Source organism: Oncorhynchus keta, chromosome 29 (genome assembly GCF_023373465.1).
Source record: "Oncorhynchus keta strain PuntledgeMale-10-30-2019 chromosome 29, Oket_V2, whole genome shotgun sequence".
In the NCBI taxonomy this organism is placed as follows: domain Eukaryota; kingdom Metazoa; phylum Chordata; class Actinopteri; order Salmoniformes; family Salmonidae; genus Oncorhynchus; species Oncorhynchus keta.
The window spans coordinates 47,310,901-47,329,584 of NC_068449.1; the positions used below are offsets into that span (position 1 = coordinate 47,310,901).

Consider the following 18,684-nt stretch of genomic DNA (forward strand, 5'->3'; position numbering starts at 1 on the left):
TATACTCCCTCTCAAGATAATACCTTTCTGAACTGCCTATCATCAAAGCTGTGGAAGACCATCGCCCAAGAACTGCCAGATCCCTACATTTGTTTTGTTCAATTGTTTTTTTTTTTAAGCGACTGTCCGATTCTACTTGTTCTATATACAATATACAGACATACTTCTGGGTAACACATCTGAACATATCTGCATTGGTGAACGAGGTGACAGGCACTACGCTATGAACGCGACAGGCCATGCAACCTCGGCTAAATGTACCTCTTGCCATTCCTCTGTATCGTTCGACAATCTTGACACTACTGGGACGACTGGCGAGGACGCGCTCTCGCGTTGTCCTTTCTGCGCGCTCCCGTGCCACCTTCGATTCCAGTAGTTTCCTCCGCAATGCCCTGTTTTCTTTCTGGCTTTGAGTTATTTCCAAACGAAACACTGCATAGTCGTCGTCTACGAGTTTACAGATCTCTGCCACGGCTGCATTCGCTAGAACCTCCATGATGGAGGCTATTTGAGTTTGAAAAATCATACAGTTAGCCATTGTTAGCTAGTTAGCTATCAAATAAGTCCTGTCTCAAACGCGAACTAAACACTACACGGGGTGATGATGTGCAGTTCAATTAATCCGATTTTGAGTTCCAGGATGTTAAAACGTCTAAATAAAACCGCTAACGTGGAAGTTGTTCTTAGCCTTCTTCACTTCCGTTTACTTGTCTGTTTCCGGTGTTGTGCCTAAATGCTCCCCCCTGACAGTCGCATTTCTACAACTGAAGCCACACTTTATGATTGTTAACTCCGAAAGAGAAGAATAACAGTAAAGTAACAAGTTATACAATTTCATTAAATACACTGATGTAATTGAAAAAATAAGGCAAAAAAACGTGAATGTCAAATATATTCAATAAACAAAGAATTAAATAGTGCCTCTACGACTGAAGCATGACCTTTGATGTGGTTGTTGGCCATTCTTGCTCAGCTTTATATGTGCAGAAGGGGCAGTGATGAAGACAACTGCTGCTGCATTTTTTCATTTTGGGACTCGCCCTCCACTCTGTACATCAAAGAATATAAGCATAGACATAAAATGCACGATAATTAGAAAGGCATGAAATAAGCATTTCATTTCATTACTGTATATACTATGTGTAGGCTGTGTAGACTCGCTATGTGTAACTTAGGGAATGGCCGTCGGCATCAACGATACACATTTAGAGCCAGCAAAACACAAAGCATACATTGAAGAAACACAGAAAATCAACGATCAAATCGATTACATAACTGTACATGTAAACCTAGGCTTACTGCTCAAGTAGTCAAATTTGTCTAAATAAGATTCCCTCATTGTAAGCAATTAGCTAGCTCATGTGCAAAAGGACGCTATTGCTAATTAGCTACCTGTATTTAACATTGTGTTGTTATTTCACTGAACACTAAATGGTTTTATTTTATTTTTTGGCAATGAAACGAGGCCACTCAGGCGAGAAAAAAACTCACCCAAATGCATAGCCCCGTTGAACTGTTTGAAAAAGTATTTTTTTAATTTAAAAATGTGAATCACATTTTTATTTGGCGTACCAATCGACGGTATTGCGCGTACACGTGCATATGGGTGCTAATTAACGCTATGCTAAAATTGGTGCGGTTGTTGGTTACATAAAAATATACCACTGCACTGGTATAACATGAATATTACAAAGTGCATTATACATAATGACTACTTCCATGGTTTTATATTTTTATCCATGAAGGTTAGGTTCGATTAAGATTCACTTTCGTGGACGGTACCTTCAATGTAAACCTCAATTTGGGTGACCTTGATGTCGGTTTGAAAGCGGGGGAGGCACTAGTAATGTTCGTCATCTCTCCAATGTCTTATTCGACTAGTAGTTGTTCTGAAATGTTTATAGCTTTCCTACATTTTACTCCCTCCTCTGTTTAATATAACACACATACATTAATTATTAATTTCGGTTGCCTATCCTGACGTGAAGTTTGTTATATAGAAAGCATTTGACTCTGATATGTGCCACAGAAAGTATTTGACTCTAGCCACAAAATTAAGGAAATAAGAAGTGGGAAGGATTTTGTCAAGGCTATTTTCTTGCCTGAAGAAATTCTCCCCCCTATCTTGAGACTGCAAGGCAAAACAGAACTGTCAAATTATATTATAGCTGTGTCATTGTATACTTGCAAATTAGAGTCTTAAGTGTAAAATATTTTGGGGGGGGGGGACAACTGAAATGCCTATCAAATTATTTCCTCAGTATGCTGAATGTGTTCTGAAGGAAGAGTCGATTGTCTTTTTAAATACGGACAAAGATGTTTAACATCATGAGAGAAGAAATAGCAGCCACTCTCCTCTAAAACATTGGTATGTTAAATTTCTAATAATAATAATTTAATATAATTGTAAATCAAATAAAAACATTTATATGGACCTTGGGGTCATTGTCCATTTAGAAGAACCATTTGCGACCAAGCTTTAACTTCCTGACTGATGTCGATGTTGATTCAATATATCCACATAATTTTCCTTTCTCATGATGCCATCTATTTTGTGAAGTGCACCAGACCCTCCTGCAGCAAAGCACCCCCACAACATGATGCTGCCACCCCCGTGCTTCACGGTTGGGATGGTGTTCTTCGGCTTGCAAGCCTCCCCTTTTTCCTCCAAACATAATGATGGTCATTATGGCCAAACAGTTCTATTTTTTTTTCATCAGACCAGAGGACATTTCCCCAAAAAGTTCAATCTTTGTACCCATGTGCAGTTGTTAACTGTAGTCTGGCTTTTTTATGGTGGTATGCAGTAGTGGCTTCTTCCTTGCTGAGCGGCCTTTCAGGTTATGTTGATATAGGACTTGTTTTACTGTGGATATAGATACTTTTGTACCTGTTTCCTGCAGCATCTTCACAAGATCCTTTGCTGTTGTTCTGGGATTGATTTGCACTTTTTGCACCAAAGTACGTTAATCTCTAGGAGACAGAACGTGTCTCCTTTCTGAGCGGTATGACGGCTGCGTGGTCCCATGGTGTTTATACATGAGTACTATTGTTTGTATAGATGAACGTGGTACCTTCAGTCGTTTGGAAATTGCTCCCAAGGATGAACCAGACTTGTGGAGGTCTACAAAAAAATGTTTAAGTCTTGGCAGATTTATTTTGATTTTCCCATGATGTCAAGCAAAGAGGCACTGAGTTTGAAGTTAGGCCTTGAAATACATCCACAGGTACACCTCCAATTTACTCAAATGATGTCAATTAGCCCATCATTTTCTGGAATTTTCCAAGCTGTTTAAAGGCACAGTCAAATTAGTGTATGTAAACGTCTGACCCACTGGAATTGTGATAGAGTGAATTATAAGTGGAATAATCTGCCTGTAAACAATTGTTGGAAAATTGTTGTTAACAAGAAATTTGTGGAGTGTTTGAAACAAATTTTAATTTTTACATTACATTTAAGTCATTTAGCAGACGCTCTTATCCAGAGCGACTTACAAATTGGTGCATTCACCTTATGACATCCAGTGGAACAGCCACTTTACAATAGTGCATCTAAATCTTTTGAGGGGGGTGAGAAGGATTACTTTATCCTATCCTAGGTATTCCTTAAAGAGGTGGGGTTTCAGGTGTCTCCGGAAGGTGGTGATTGACTCCGCTGTCCTGGCGTCGTGAGGGGGTTTGTTCCACCATTGGGGGGCCAGAGCAGCGAACAGTTTTGACTGGGCTGAGCGGGAACTGTACTTCCTCAGTGGTAGGGAGGCTAGCAGGCCAGAGGTGGATGAACGCAGTGCCCTTGTTTGGGTGTAGGGCCTGATCAGAGCCTGGAGGTACTGAGGTGCCGTTCCCCTCACAGCTATGTAGGCAAGCACCATGGTCTTGTAGCGGATGCGAGCTTCAACTGGAAGCCAGTGGAGAGAGCGGAGGAGCGGGGTGACGTGAGAGAACTTGGGAAGGTTGAACACCAGACGGGCTGCGGCGTTCTGGATGAGTTGTAGGGGTTTAATGGCACAGGCAGGGAGCCCAGCCAACAGCGAGTTGCAGTAATCCAGACGGGAGATGACAAGTGCCTGGATTAGGACCTGCGCCGCTTCCTGTGTGAGGCAGGGTCGTACTCTGCCGATGTTGTAGAGCATGAACCTACAGGAACGGGCCACCGCCTTGATGTTAGTTGAGAACGACAGGGTGTTGTCCAGGATCACGCCAAGGTTCTTAGCGCTCTGGGAGGAGGACACAATGGAGTTGTCAACCGTGATGGCGAGATCATGGAACAGGCAGTCCTTCCCGGGAGGAAGAGCAGCTCCGTCTTGCCGAGGTTCAGATTGAGGTGGTGATCCGTCATCCACACTGATATGTCTGCCAGACATGCAGAGATGCGATTCGCCACCTGGTCATCAGAAGGGGGAAAGGAGAAGATTAATTGTGTGTCGTCTGCATAGCAATGATAGGAGAGACCATGTGAGGTTATGACAGAGCCAAGTGACTTGGTGTATAGCGAGAATAGGAGAGGGCCTAGAACAGAGCCCTGGGGGACACCAGTGGTGAGAGCGCGTGGTGAGGAGACAGATTCTCGCCACGCCACCTGGTAGGAGCGACCTGTCAGGTAGGACGAAATCCAAGCGTGGGCCGCGCCGGAGATGCCCAACTCGGAGAGGGTGGAGAGGAGGATCTGATGGTTCACAGTATCGAAGGCAGCCGATAGGTCTAGAAGGATGAGAGCAGAGGAGAGAGAGTTAGCTTTAGCAGTGCGGAGCGCCTCCGTGATACAGAGAAGAGCAGTCTCAGTTGAATGACTAGTCTTGAAACCTGACTGATTTGGATCAAGAAGGTCATTCTGAGAGAGATAGCGGGAGAGCTGGCCAAGGACGGCACGTTCAAGAGTTTTGGAGAGAAAAGAAAGAAGGGATACTGGTCTGTAGTTGTTGACATCGGAGGGATCGAGTGTAGGTTTTTTCAGAAGTGGCTTTAGCAGCAGAGACAGAGGAGGAAAATGTAGAGAGGAGAGAGTGAAAGGATGCCAGGTCCGCAGGGAGGCGAGTTTTCCTCCATTTCCGCTCGGCTGCCCGGAGCCCTGTTCTGTGAGCTCGCAATGAGTCGTCGAGCCACGGAGCGGGAGGGGAGGACCGAGCCGGCCTGGAGGATAGGGTACATAGAGAGTCAAAGGATGCAGAAAGGGAGGAGAGGAGGGTTGAGGAGGCAGAATCAGGAGATAGGTTGGAGAAGGTTTGAGCAGAGGGAAGAGATGATAGGATGGAAGAGGAGAGAGTAGCGGGGGAGAGAGAGCGAAGGTTGGGACGGCGCGATACCATCCGAGTAGGGGCAGTGTGGGAAGTGTTGGATGAGAGCGAGAGGGAAAAGGATACAAGGTAGTGGTCGGAGACATGGAGGGGAGTTGCAATGAGGTTAGTGGAAGAACAGCATCTAGTAAAGATGAGGTCGAGCGTATTGCCTGCCTTGTGAGTAGGGGGGGAAGGTGAGAGGGTGAGGTCAAAAGAGGAGAGGAGTGGAAAGAAGGAGGCAGAGAGGAATGAGTCAAAGGTAGACGTGGGGAGGTTAAAGTCGCCCAGAACTGTGAGAGGTGAGCCGTCCTCAGGAAAGGAGCTTATCAAGGCATCAAGCTCATTGATGAACTCTCCGAGGGGACCTGGAGGGTGATAAATGATAAGGATGTTAAGCTTGAAAGGGCTGGTAACTGTGACAGCATGGAATTCAAAGGAGGCGATAGACAGATGGGTAAGGGGAGAAAGAGAGAATGACCACTTGGGAGAGATGAGGATCCCGGTGCCACCACCCCGCTGACCAGAAGCTCTCGGGGTGTGCGAGAACACGTGGGCGGACGAAGAGAGAGCAGTAGGAGTAGCAGTGTTATCTGTGGTGATCCATGTTTCCGTCAGTGCCAAGAAGTCGAGGGACTGGAGGGAGGCATAGGCTGAGATTAACTCTGCCTTGTTGGCCGCAGATCGGCAGTTCCAGAGGCTACCGGAGACCTGGAACTCCACGTGAGTCGTGCGCGCTGGGACCACCAGATTAGGTGGCCGCGGCCACGCGGTGTGGAGCGTTTGTATGGTCTGTGCAGAGAGGAGAGAACAGGGATAGACAGACACATAGTTGACAGGCTACAGAAGAGGCTACGCTAATGCAAGGAGATTGAATGACAAGTGGACTACACGTCTCGAATTTTCAGAAAGTTAAGCTTTCGTAGCAAGAATCTTATTGACTAAAATGATTAAAATGATACAGTACTGCTGAAGTAGGCTAGCTGGCAGTGGCTGCGTTGTTGACTTTGTAGGCTAGCTGGCAGTGGCTGCGTTGTTGACACTACACTAATCAAGTCGTTCCGTTGAGTGTAATAGTTTCTACAGTGCTGCTATTCGGGGGCTAGCTGGCTAGCTAGCAGTGTTGATTACGTTACGTTGCGTTAAAAGAATGACAATAGCTGGCTAGCTAACCTAGAAAATCGCTCTAGACTACACAATTATCTTTGATACAAAGACGGCTATGTAGCTAGCTATGTAGCTAGCTACGATCAAACAAATCAAACCGTTGTGCTGTAATGAAATGAAATGAAAATGTGATACTACCTGTGGAGCGAAGCGGAATGCGACCGGGTTGTTGAGTGCAGAAGTTCTATTCGGAAGACGTTGGCTAGCTGTTGGCTAGCTAGCAGTGTCTCCTATGTTAAGGACGACAAATAGCTGGCTAGCTAACCTCGGTAAATTAAGATAATCACTCTAAGACTACACACTCTAAACTACACAATTATCTTGGATACGAAGACAGCAAAGACAACTATGTAGCTAGCTAACACTACACTAATCAAGTCGTACAGTTGAGTGTAATAGTTTCTACAGTGCTGCTATTCGGTAGACGGTGGACGTTTGCTAGCTGGCTAGCTGCTGGGCAGATAGCAGTGTAGACTACGTTAGGACGACGAAATACGATAATTACGCAGTTATCTTTGATACAAAGACGGCTATGTAGCTAGCTAAGAAGAAATTGCTGAGATTAGACAAATCAAACCGTTGTACTATAATGAAATGTAATGAAATGTAATGAAAAGTTATACTACCTGCGGAGCGAAGTGCGGATGAGACCGCTCGCTCCAACCCGGAAGTAAAAAAAAAAAAAAAATGACTCCAACCTATGTGTATGTAAACTTCCGACTTCAACTGTACGCGCAATATCGTCGATTGGTACGCCAAATAAAAATGTGATTCACATTTTTAAATTTAAAAATACCTTTTCAAACAGTTCAACGGGGCTATGCATTTGGGTGAGGTTTTTTCTCGCCTGAGTGGCCTCGTTTCTTTGCCAAAAAATAAAATAAAACCATCTAGTGTTCAGCGAAATAACAACACAATGTTAAATACAGGTAGCCTAGTCAAATGATTAACATCCAATCACATTAACCGTTACTCTCTCGCGGGAATTCCACTAACGTTCTGTATGTAGCCAAACGTAGAGCTGCTTATTTTGTTTGCTCGAAAATGGATTAATGGTTCAAAAAGTAAGGCCCACATCCATAGAGACACATACCAGCTCTACTGGTAGTACTGCTACGACAAACAGTACTACACTTGCACCTGTCGACGACACAAGTTGTTTTGCTTCCACGAGCAAATCCAATGCTAGCATCAGTAATTCTACATTTGTTGTTAGCCCAGCTAGCATGGACACTGACAGTTGGGAATCTAATGCAGCTGAAGAGCTACTGCCCCCTTACCCAGGAAAGCACTGAACAACAGACAGGGACGTTGGACCATCGAAGAGGCGCAAATATGATGAGAACTACATTTATTTGGGGTTCATTTATATTGGGAGTAGTGCCTTTCCTCAGCCACAGTGTGTTATATGTGCAAAAGTGCTATCTCACAACTCTATGAAACCTTCACCTTGCACAGACATTTAGAAACAAAACATTCCAATTTGAAAAATAAGCCACAGGAGTTTTTGGAGTGAGAATTTAAGATGACTTTCGAGTAGTAAGACATGTATAAAAGCAACAGATACCGTTAATAAGAAGGGGCTAGAAGTGTCTTATATGGTGAGCTACCGAGTGACTAGGACAGGCATGCCCCATACTATTGTGGAGGACTTAATTATTCCTGCTGCCGTGGATATGGCTGGGACAATGCTGGGGGAAAAGGCCCAAAGAACTATACAGACAATGCCTCCATCAAACAACACAGTTTCACAACGCATCAGTGACATGGCAGGAGATAATTTGAAACAATTACTGCTTCGCATACAAGCCAGTGAATTCTATGCGTTAACAGCTGGATGAGTCAACAGATGTGGCGGGCCTGGCACAGCTCCTTGTATATGTCCGTTACATTTATGGGGAGTCAATTAAGGAAGACATCTTCTTCTGCAAACCACTGGAAACCAAGACAACAGGAGAGGATATTCTTAATGTACTGGACAGCTTTGTGACATCAAATGGACTTTGGTGGTCAAGATGTGTTGGTATCTGTACTGATGGTGCGAAAGCCATGACAGGGAGACATAGTGGAGTGGTAACGTACGTGCAAGCAGTAGCTCCCAACGCTACTTGGGTACACTGCAGCATCAACCAAGAGGCTCTTGCTGTCAAGGGAATACCTGACAGCTTGAAAGACGTTTCGGACACTACAGTGAAAACGGTTAACTTTGTTCAAGCAAAGCCCCTGAACTCTTGTGTTTTTTCTACATTATGCAATGATATGGGCAGCGACCATGTAACGCTTTTACAATATACAGAAGTGCGCTGGTTATCAAGGGGCAAAGTATTGACACATTTAAAAAAAAATTGAGAGACAAGTTTAAAGTTTTCTTTACTGACCATCATTTTCACTTGTCTGACCGCTTGCATGATGGTGAGTTTCTCACACGACTGGCCTATCCGGGTGATGTTTTTTCTCGCCTGAATGATCTGAATCTAGGATTACAGTGACTCTCCGTAACTATATTCAATGTGCGGGACAAAATTGAGGCTATGATTAAGAATTTGGAGCTCTTCTCTATCTGCATTAACAAGGACAACACACAGGTCTTTCCATTATTGTATGACTTTTTGTGTGCAAATGAACTCAAGCTTACGGACAATGTCAAATGTGATATAGCGAAGCACCTGAGTTAGTTAGGTGCGCAATTAAGCTAGTACTTTCCCAAAACGGATGACACAAACAACTGGATTCATTATCCCTTTCATGCCCTGGCTCCAGTCCACTTACTGATATCTGAACAAGAGAGCCTCATCAAAATTGCAACAAGTGGTTCTGTGAAAATTGAATTTAATCCAAAGCTAGTGCCAGATTTATGGATTGGGCAGAGTATCCTGCCTTGGCAAATCGCGCTGTTAATAAGACACTGATGCCCTTTGCAACCACGTACCTATGTGAGAGTGGATTCTTGGCCCTCAATAGCATGAATACTAAATACAGGCACAGACTGTGTGTAGAAAATTATTTAAGACTGAGACTCTCCAATACAACCCAACATTGCAGAGCTATGTGCATCCTTTCAAGCACACCCTTCTCATTAACCTGTGGTGAGTTATTCACAATTTTCGATGAACAAATAAGGTTTTATATGTAAGATGGCTAAATAAAGAGCAAAATTACTGATGATCATTTGTGCCCTGGCCATATAAGTGCTCTTTGACATTTCCTACGAGCCTGGTTGTGGCAAAAACTCACACTCATTCTTATGTTTAATAAATGTATCGTATAGTGTATTTGTGGCAGGCTTACAATGATGGCAAAAAACTATATTTGAGAGTGATCTGACCCTAGTGCTAGAGGGGGTACGCAGCTGGAGGTTGAATGTCTGAAGGGGTACGGGACTATAAAAAGTTTGGGAACCACTGCCTTAATAGAAAGTTACTAAAGTAAAAGTGAAAGTCACCCAGTAAAATATTACTTGAGTAAAAGTCTAAAAGTATTTGGTTTTAAATATACTTAAGTATCAAAAGTTAATTTAATTTCTAAAATATACTTATCTAAAGTAAAAGTATAAATGATTTTAAATTCCTTGTATTAAGCAAACCAGAAGGTACAATTTCTTGTTATAAAAATGTTTTAAAACACTAAGACTTCAAAGTATTTTTACTTAAGTAGTTTAGACTACTGCTACCTCACCACATTCCTCATACTTGCTATCTGGGTGTTTCCCCACCAACAATAACTCACTTCCCAATCCACAATGACCCAACCTCAGCCTTGTCAACAGAACCCCATCCATCCTTTCACTCCCAGATACCAACCAACCTTCCACACAGAATTCTGGATAGAGAAAAACTGCCTGGTCATTTCTGTATGCCCGTCGCAAGACCCACTGGTTGTTATTTATAAAACCATCTTAGGCCTCACTCCCCCCTATCTGAGATACCAACTGCAGCCCTCATTCTTCACATACAATGCCCGTTCTACCAGTCACATTCTGTTAAAGGTCCCCGAAGCGCACACATCCCTGGGTCACTCGTCTTTTCAGTTCGCTGCAGCTAGCAACTGGAACGAGCTGCAACAAATACTCAAACTGGACAGCTTTATCTCAATCTCTTTATTGAAAGACTCAATCATAGACACGCTTACTGACAGTTGTGGCTGCTTTGCATGATGTATTGTTGTCTCTACCTTCTTGCCCTTTCTGCTGTTGTCTGTGTCCAACAATGTTTGTACCCTGTTTTGGGCTGCTACCATGTTGTGCTTCTACCATGTTGTTGTTATGTTGTGTCGCTACCATGCTGTGTTGTCATGTGTTGCTGCCATGCTATTTTGTCATCCTAGGTCTCTCTTTATGCAGTGTTGTCTTTCTTGTTGTGATGTTTGTTTTGTCCTATATTTTTATTTTATTTTTAATCCCAGGTCCCCCATCCCCGCAGGAGGCCTTTTGGCTTTTGATAGGCCGTCATTGTAAATAATCATTTGTTCTTAACTGACTTGCCTAGTTAAATTAAATTCAATTTCACCAACACTCATCTGGGACACCAAAAACATGGCGACCCACGACTAACCAATGTGCCACAGAGATTTTATTAATATTGTGGGAAAAACTTCTATATGAACATCAAACGCTGATTTTCATTGCTGACCAGCACAAGTCACTAATGTGCATTGTTTTTAAAAGCTCAGAGTAATTAATAGTTTTTCTGCACAATTTGGTTTAAGCCTCCATCACTAACTTGAAGAGAACTAGGGCCTATTACTCACATCCCACCGCTTCCAATACATTGTGGAAAAGTGTGCATCAAATTCTACTAGATGAAGAGCTGAGATGAGTATAACATCCTGGCGTATGAGCCATACTCTATTATCAAAATGTTGCATACTACTGAACCTTCTAGTTTGCATATTGGGCATGCGTCATGCGTGATTGCGTTGTTTCCCGCTATTAGTTGATTTCGGTAGCGTGTCCCCATATCTAATTGATCAGCTATTATCAGTGCCAAAATGAGTATGACATTCGGGCATTTAAAGTAAACACTATTTTCTAAATGTCGCATACTATTAAACATGGCTGTGAGAAGATGTTTTGGGTTGGGGTAATGTCGAACGAGGAGGTAATAAATGCCTAGTTCACAAATTTTGTGGAAATGTTTTTTTTTTTTTTTTTAATTCCTTCTTAGATTTATCAGGGTACTGCAGCACACCTACTTCCCACAGCTATGCTATTAATCTTAATTTTTTCTCATACTCAAAGGACCTAGTATCTAGGACGCCAGTTAGGCTATTCGGACACTGTGATTCAAGTACCTAACAATATGGAGCTATTGGAGTTTATTAAAAAAAAAAATCCATGTGTTGAATTAAGTACAATATTTTGGTTTGACTGAGATAAGGGAAACTCAGTCCCTGTAATGATACAAAAATAACCAGAGTCAGTCAATTTTGTATTTAAATTCAACAAAATGGTCATGTACTTATAACTTTTAAGTACAGCACATTTATTGTACAAAACGATACTTGACAAGTATAATATATTTTCTCACTATGGTAACACTACATTTTCTGTAAATCTTGTACCCTTGCTTTGATAAAAATGTATTTAAAAATACTTTGGAAAAAGTTCAACATTACACACAGCTTCACTACTTCATGTCAAGTAAACATGAATTAAGGCATTATCCGTATCTCATTATAAAACACCAGTATCAACCTAAAGGTTGAAGGTTGTCACTCTTCATCAGTGAAGCATTTTTATAGACACCATCACAATATCACGCGAGGACAGACGCTGGAGACGAGAAGCCAGTACAAGGAGTGAACATTTAATAAAACACGGACAGGAATAGAATATGGACAGCGTCTGGATAGGGGAAAACAAAAACTACAATAATGCTGACACAGGGGGCAATCAACAAGGCAATGGAGTCCAGCGAGTGCTGATGTGTGTAATAACGGTGACAGGTGTGCGTAATGATGGGCAGCCTGGCGCCCTCGAGCGCCAGAGAGGAGGAGCGGGAGCAGGCGTGACATATCATCGAGTCATCATGCTCATTCTTTCCTCAGTTCACCTCATCCAATTCGCTACCACATCCAAAACCACCAGAATAAACTACAAACAAACAAACTACATTAAATGTCACTATACTCTATACATGGGCCCTGTGCATTTTATGTTGGTGTATCCTGAGGTAGCTCCTTTCTGAGAACCTCTTCCCGCAGTGCGTACAGGCGAACGGCCTCTCTCCCGTGTGGACCCTCTGGTGCCTCTTCAGATGACCAGCCTGGGCAAAGCACATCTGACACTGGGTACAGCTGAAGGGTTTCACCCCTGTGTGGACCCTCTGGTGCCTCTTCAGGCTGGACGAGTGGGAGAATTTGGCCCGGCACAGGTGGCAACCGAATGGTTTCTCACCCGTGTGCATCCTCTGGTGGATCTCCACCTGTTTGGGGAAACTGAAGGCTTTCCCACAGAACGAACACGGGAAGCGCTTCTCTTTGCCACTAGATCTACTGATAGCGCTACTACTACTGTAATTTTTCAATGGGCTTGTGTAGCCATTTAGTGTTGATGCACTGGCATTGTCTGAGGTCTGGGTTAACATTAGGACAGTGTGAGGAGGATGAAGGCCAGGAAGTGTCTGTGTTGTCACGGTGTCCATGTTCCAGTTGATAGATCCTATAGAAGGCAGGCTGAAGGCAGCATCTGTTAGGGGGTTAACCTGAGGCGCCATCAGTCTCTCTGAATCACAACTATAGGAGCAGGAGGGAGCATCGCTGGCCGAGTCAGTGTCTGTTCTCTCTAGCTGCATATGGACACCGCCCTGTCCCTGCAGACCAAATCTACATCTCGCCCTGGTTTCAACAAGTCTGTTGTCATGGAGGCTAAATTCAGATGTTGTTTTGTGTTCCACTCTCTGTTTCTGGTTGGAATTAACAGTGTTGTCCCCCAGCCCAGAGTTGAGGACGCTGTCCCATCCATTGACCTTCACTATGTCACCTCTGGTCCTGGCCTGCTCGGTGATGTCGTACCCTGGGCCCTTGGCTGTACCCATCTGGGTCTTGGAATCCAAGATGGCCGCCCAGTCTCCTCTGTTAGCCTCCAGACAACCACCTGCAGGAAGAGGTTACAAAATAGACTTTACAAACATGGCAGAGAACTCTACATATGGTCTGGTCAAGTTCATACATTATAATGTGTATTTTTTATAATGTATGACCTTGACCAGTATGACCTTTTCAGGCTGTTCTGGAGGCAAAGGGCGGTTCGACCCGGCACTAGATAAACTGGTCACTGAGTGTAAGTTGTATTGATTTCATTTTATGAATGAAGAGAAAATAATAGCCAGGTGCATCACTATTCCCATTGAAGTATATCTATTATGTTCTCTATATGTATGTCTCTCTTACCTTGCTCCCCCATCTTTAGTCCACTCAGCAAATCAATGCTCTCTTGTTCGTCTTCTATTGTCTCTTCTTTGACCAGCAGCAGATCAGGCTTCCCATCCTCCATGTCTACTGACTGTAAGAGATACAGAGTGAGAGGATGTTGCATCAAGACATCTGATATCAGCACGCTGCTATGGATCATCTTCTGATTGGGCAATGAGGCATGGCTATGAGTACAATGCAAACATGTTGATTTCATATTATGCAAAAGTGTTAGTTGATTTGATTACTTGACACTCTTTAAAGGGATAGTTCAGGATTTTGGCAATGAAGCCCTTTATCTACATTTACATTTTAGTCATCTAGCAGACACTCTTATACTTCCCCAGAGTCAGATGAACTTTTGGATACCATTATTATGTATCTGCGTCCAGTAATGCTAACTAGCTTAGCACAAAGAATGGAAATGTTTGGGTACCCCTAGCATGCTAGCTGTAACTGAAGACTTCCATTTTTCATTGCCAAAATCCCAAATGGTTTGATAATTCAAAGGCCTGGTCCCACAGTTAAGACAAATTGAATCAAGTCCTGGGCCCGTATCCACAAAGAGTCTCAGAGTAGGAGTGTTGATCTAGGAACTTTCCAAATAATGTTATTTATTATGATCTAAAAGGCCAAACTGATCCTAGATCAGTACTCCTACTCTAAGATACTTTGTGGATACAGACAGTAGTTCACAGTGGGCTTACCTCAGTGAGACTGTGTGTGGTCCTGTGCTGTTCAGCTGATTCCTCTGCGGGTCCAGGAGGAGGTGTAGTCTGGTTGTCCTCCATGACCATGGTCCCCTCAGTGTTCCCCAGACCCTCCTCACACCCCTCCTCCTTCACCCACAGCACCTCTGGACCCTCCTCCTCCTGGATGAGAGAGGTGATACAGATTACACAGACATACACTCCCTCACTCACACACACAGATAACAAAACAAAAAAAAAAATATATATATATATATATTTCACCTTTATTTAACCAGGTAGGCTAGTTGAGAACAAGTTCTCATTTGCAACTGGGACCTGGCCAAGATAAAGCATAGCAATTCGACACATACAACAACACAGAGTTACACATGGAAAAAACACAAACATAGTCAATAATACAGTAGAACAAAAGAAAACAAAAAGTCTATATACAGTGAGTGCAAATTAGGTAAGATAAGGGAGTTAAGGCAATAAATAGGCCATGGTGGCGAAGTAATTACAATATAGCAATTAAACACTGGAATGGTAGATGAATGTGCAAATAGAGATACTGGGGTGCAAAGGAGCAAGATAAATAAATAAATACTGTATGGGGATGAGGTAGGTAGATAGGTGGGCTATGTACAGGTGCAGTGGTCTGTGAGCTGCTCTGACAGCTGGTGCTTAAAGCTAGTGAGGGAGATATGAGTCTCCAGCTTCAGAGATTTTTGTAGTTCGTTCCAGTCATTGGCAGCAGAGAACTGGAAGGAAACATGACCAAAGGAGGAATTGGCTTTGGGGATGACCAGTGAGATATACCTGCTGGAGCACGTGCTACGAGTGGGTGCTGCTATGGTGACCAGTGAGCTGAGATAAGGCGGGGCTTTACCTAGCAGAGACTTGTAGATAACTTGTAGCCAGTGGGTTTGGCGACGAGTATGAAGCGAGGGACAACCAACGAGAGCGTACAGGTCGCAATGGTGGGTAGTGTATGGGGCTTTGGTGACAAAATGGATGGCACTGTGATAGACTGCATCCAGTTTGTTGAGTAGAGTATTGGAGGCTATTTTAGAGATGACATCACCGAAGTCAAGGATCGGTATATGATGGTCAGTTTTACGAGGGTATGTTTGGCAGCATGAGTGAAGGATGCTTCGTTGCGATATAGAGTTAACAGTCTAACCAGACACCTAGGTATTTGTAGTTGTCCACGTATTCTAAGTCAGAGCCATCCGGAGTAGTGATGCTGGACGAGCGAGCAGGTGCGGGCAGCGATCGGTTGAATAGCATGCATTTAATTTTCCCTGTGTTTAAGAGCAGTTGGAGGCCACGGAAGGAGAGTTGTATGGTATTGAAGCTTGTCTGGAGGTTAGTTAACACAGTGTCCAAAGAGGGGCCAGAAGTATACAGAATGGTGTCGTCTGCGTAGAGGTGTACCAGAGAATCACCAGCAGCAAGAGCAACATCATTGATGTATACAGAGAAGAGAGTCGGCCCGAGGTTTGAACCCTGTGGCACCACCATAGGAACAGCCAGCGGTCCGGACAACAGGCACTCCGATTTGACACACTGAACTCTATCAGAGAAGTAGTTGGTAAACCAGGCGAGGCAATCATTTGAGAAACCAAGACTGTCGAGTCTGCCAATAAGAATGTGGTGGTTGACAGAGTCGAAAACCTTGGCCAGGTCGATGAATACGGCTGCACAGTAATGTCTCTTATCGATGGCGGTTATGATGTCGTTTAGGACCTTGAGCGTGGCTGAGGTGCACCCATGACCAGCTCTGAAACCAGACTGCATAGCGGAGAAGGTACGGTGGGATTCGAAATGGTCTGTAATCTGTTCGTTAACTTGGCTTTCGAAGACCTTAGAAAGACAGGGTAGGACAGATATAGGTCTGTAACAGTTTGGGTCTAGAGTGTCACCCACCCCCTTTGAAGCGGGGGATGACCGGGGCAGCTTTCCAATCTTTGGGAATCTCAGACGATACGAAAGAGAGGTTGAACAGGCGAGTAATAGGGGTTACAACAATTTTGGCAGATAATTTTAGAAAGAGAGGGTCCAGATTGTCTAGCCAGGCTGATTTGTTGGGTCCAGATTTTGCAGCTCTTTCAGAACATCAGCTATCTGGATTTGGGTAAAGGAGAAATGGTGGGGGCTTTGGCGGTTGCTGTGGAGGGGGCCAGGCAGTTGACCGGGGTAGGGGCAGCGAGGTGGAAAGCATGGCCAGCCGTAGAGAAATGCTTATTGAAATTCTCCATTATAGTGGATTTATCGGTGGTGACAGTGTTTCCTAGCCTCAGAACAGCGGGCAGCTGGGAGGTGGTGCTCTTATTCTCCATGGACTTTTCATTGTCCCAGAACTTTTTTGAGTTAGTACTACAGGATGCACATTTCTGTTAGAAAAAGCTAGCCTTAGCTTTCCTAACTGCCTGTGTATATTTGTTCCTAACTTCCCTGAAAAGTTGCATATCACGGGGGCTATTCGATGCTGCTGCAGAATGCCACAGGATGTTTTAGTGCTGGTCAAGGGCAGACAGGTCTGGAGTGGACCAAGGACTATATCTATTCCTAGTTCTACATTTTTTGAATGGGGCATGCTTATTTAAGATGGTGAGGAAGGCACTTTTAAATAATAGCTAGGCATCATCTACTGACAGGATGAGGTCAATGTCATTCCAGGATACCCTGTCCTGGTCAATTAGAAAGGCCTGCTCGCAGAAGTGTTTTAGGGAGCGTTTGACAGTGATGAGTGGAGGCCGTTTGACCGCTGACCCATTACAGATGCAGGCAATGAGGCAGTGATCGCTGAGATCTTGATTGAAAACAGCAAAGGTGTATTTGGTGGGCGAGTTAGTTAGGATGACATCTATGAGGGTGCCCGTGTTTACGGATTTGGAGCTGTACCTGGTAGGTTCATTGATAATTTGTGTGAGATTGAGGGCATCAAGCTTGGATTGTAGGATGGCCGGGGTGTTAAGCATGTCCCAGTTTAGGTCACCTAGTAGCACGAGCTCAGAAGATAGATGGGGGGGCAATCAATTCACATATGGTATCGAGGGCACAGCTGGGGGCAGAGGGAGGTCTATAGCAAGTGGTAACAGTGAGAGACTTGTTTCTGGAAAGGTGAATTTTTAGAAGTAGCAGCTCGAATTGTTTGGGTACAGACTTGGATAGTAATACAGAAATCTGCAGGCTATCTTTGCAGTAGATTGCAACACCGCCCCCTTTGGCAGTTCTAGCTTGACGGAAAATGTTATAGTTAGCGATGGAGATTAAGGTTTTTGGTGGTTTTCCTAAGCCAGGATTCAGACGCGACTAAGACATCCGGGTTGGCAGAGTGTGCTAAAGCAGTTAGTAAAACTAACTTAGGGAGTAGGCTTCTAATGTTAACAGGAATGAAACCAAGGCTATTACGGTTATATAATTCAATAAATGATAGCACCTGGGGAGTGGGAGTGGAGCTAGGCACTGCAGGACCTGGATTAACCTCTACATCACCAGAAGAACAGAGGAGAAGTATGATAAGGGTACGGCTAAATGCTATACGAACTGGCTGTCTAGCACGTTCGGAACAGAGAGTAAAAAGAGGCAGGTTTCTGATTAAAAGCATAGTGTACAGACAAAGGTAAGGTAGGATGTGAGTACATTTGAGGTAAACCTAGGCATTGAGTAATGATGAGAGAGATATAGTCTCTAGAGACATTTAAACCAGGTAATGTCATCGCATATGTAGGTGGTGGAACAACATGGTTGGTTAAGGCATATTGAGCAGGGCTAGAGGCTCTACAGTGAAATAAGACAGTAATCACTAACCAGGACATTAATGGACGAGGCATATTGATATTAGAGAGAGGCATGCATAGCCAAGTGAACATATGGGTCCAGTGAGTGGTTGGGCTGACTGGGAACACGCCGATTCAGACAGTTAGCAGGCCGATGCTAACAGTTAGTAGGCAGGGGCTAAACAAGCTAGCAGTTAGCAGACCGGGGCTGGCAAGCTAGCAGACCGGGTTAGCAACCAAGCAGTTAGCAGGGGCTAGTAGTTAGCAGACCAGGGCAGGCAAGCTAGCAGTTAGTAGACCGGGGCTAGCAAGTTAGCCTTTGGGGGACGTCGCGATGAGGGTAAGTCTGTTTTTGCC

The 18,684-nt window shown here is 44.0% G+C and overlaps 2 protein-coding genes across 4 annotated transcripts in view; one reads left to right on the top strand and one right to left on the bottom strand.

Moving 5' to 3' along the window:
* LOC127913397 (gastrula zinc finger protein 5-1-like) overlaps positions 1-749 on the bottom strand; it is a 29,778-nt gene extending 29,029 nt beyond the window's left edge. The window contains exon 1 of the mRNA XM_052485349.1: positions 262-749. Coding sequence (XP_052341309.1) covers positions 262-538 — 277 coding nt within the window. The 5' untranslated portion in view covers positions 539-749. The remainder of the gene's footprint in view (positions 1-261) is intronic.
* Positions 1-18,684, top strand: part of LOC118361903 (gastrula zinc finger protein 5-1-like) — a 388,384-nt gene that overhangs the window by 234,723 nt on the left and 134,977 nt on the right. The window lies entirely within an intron of this gene.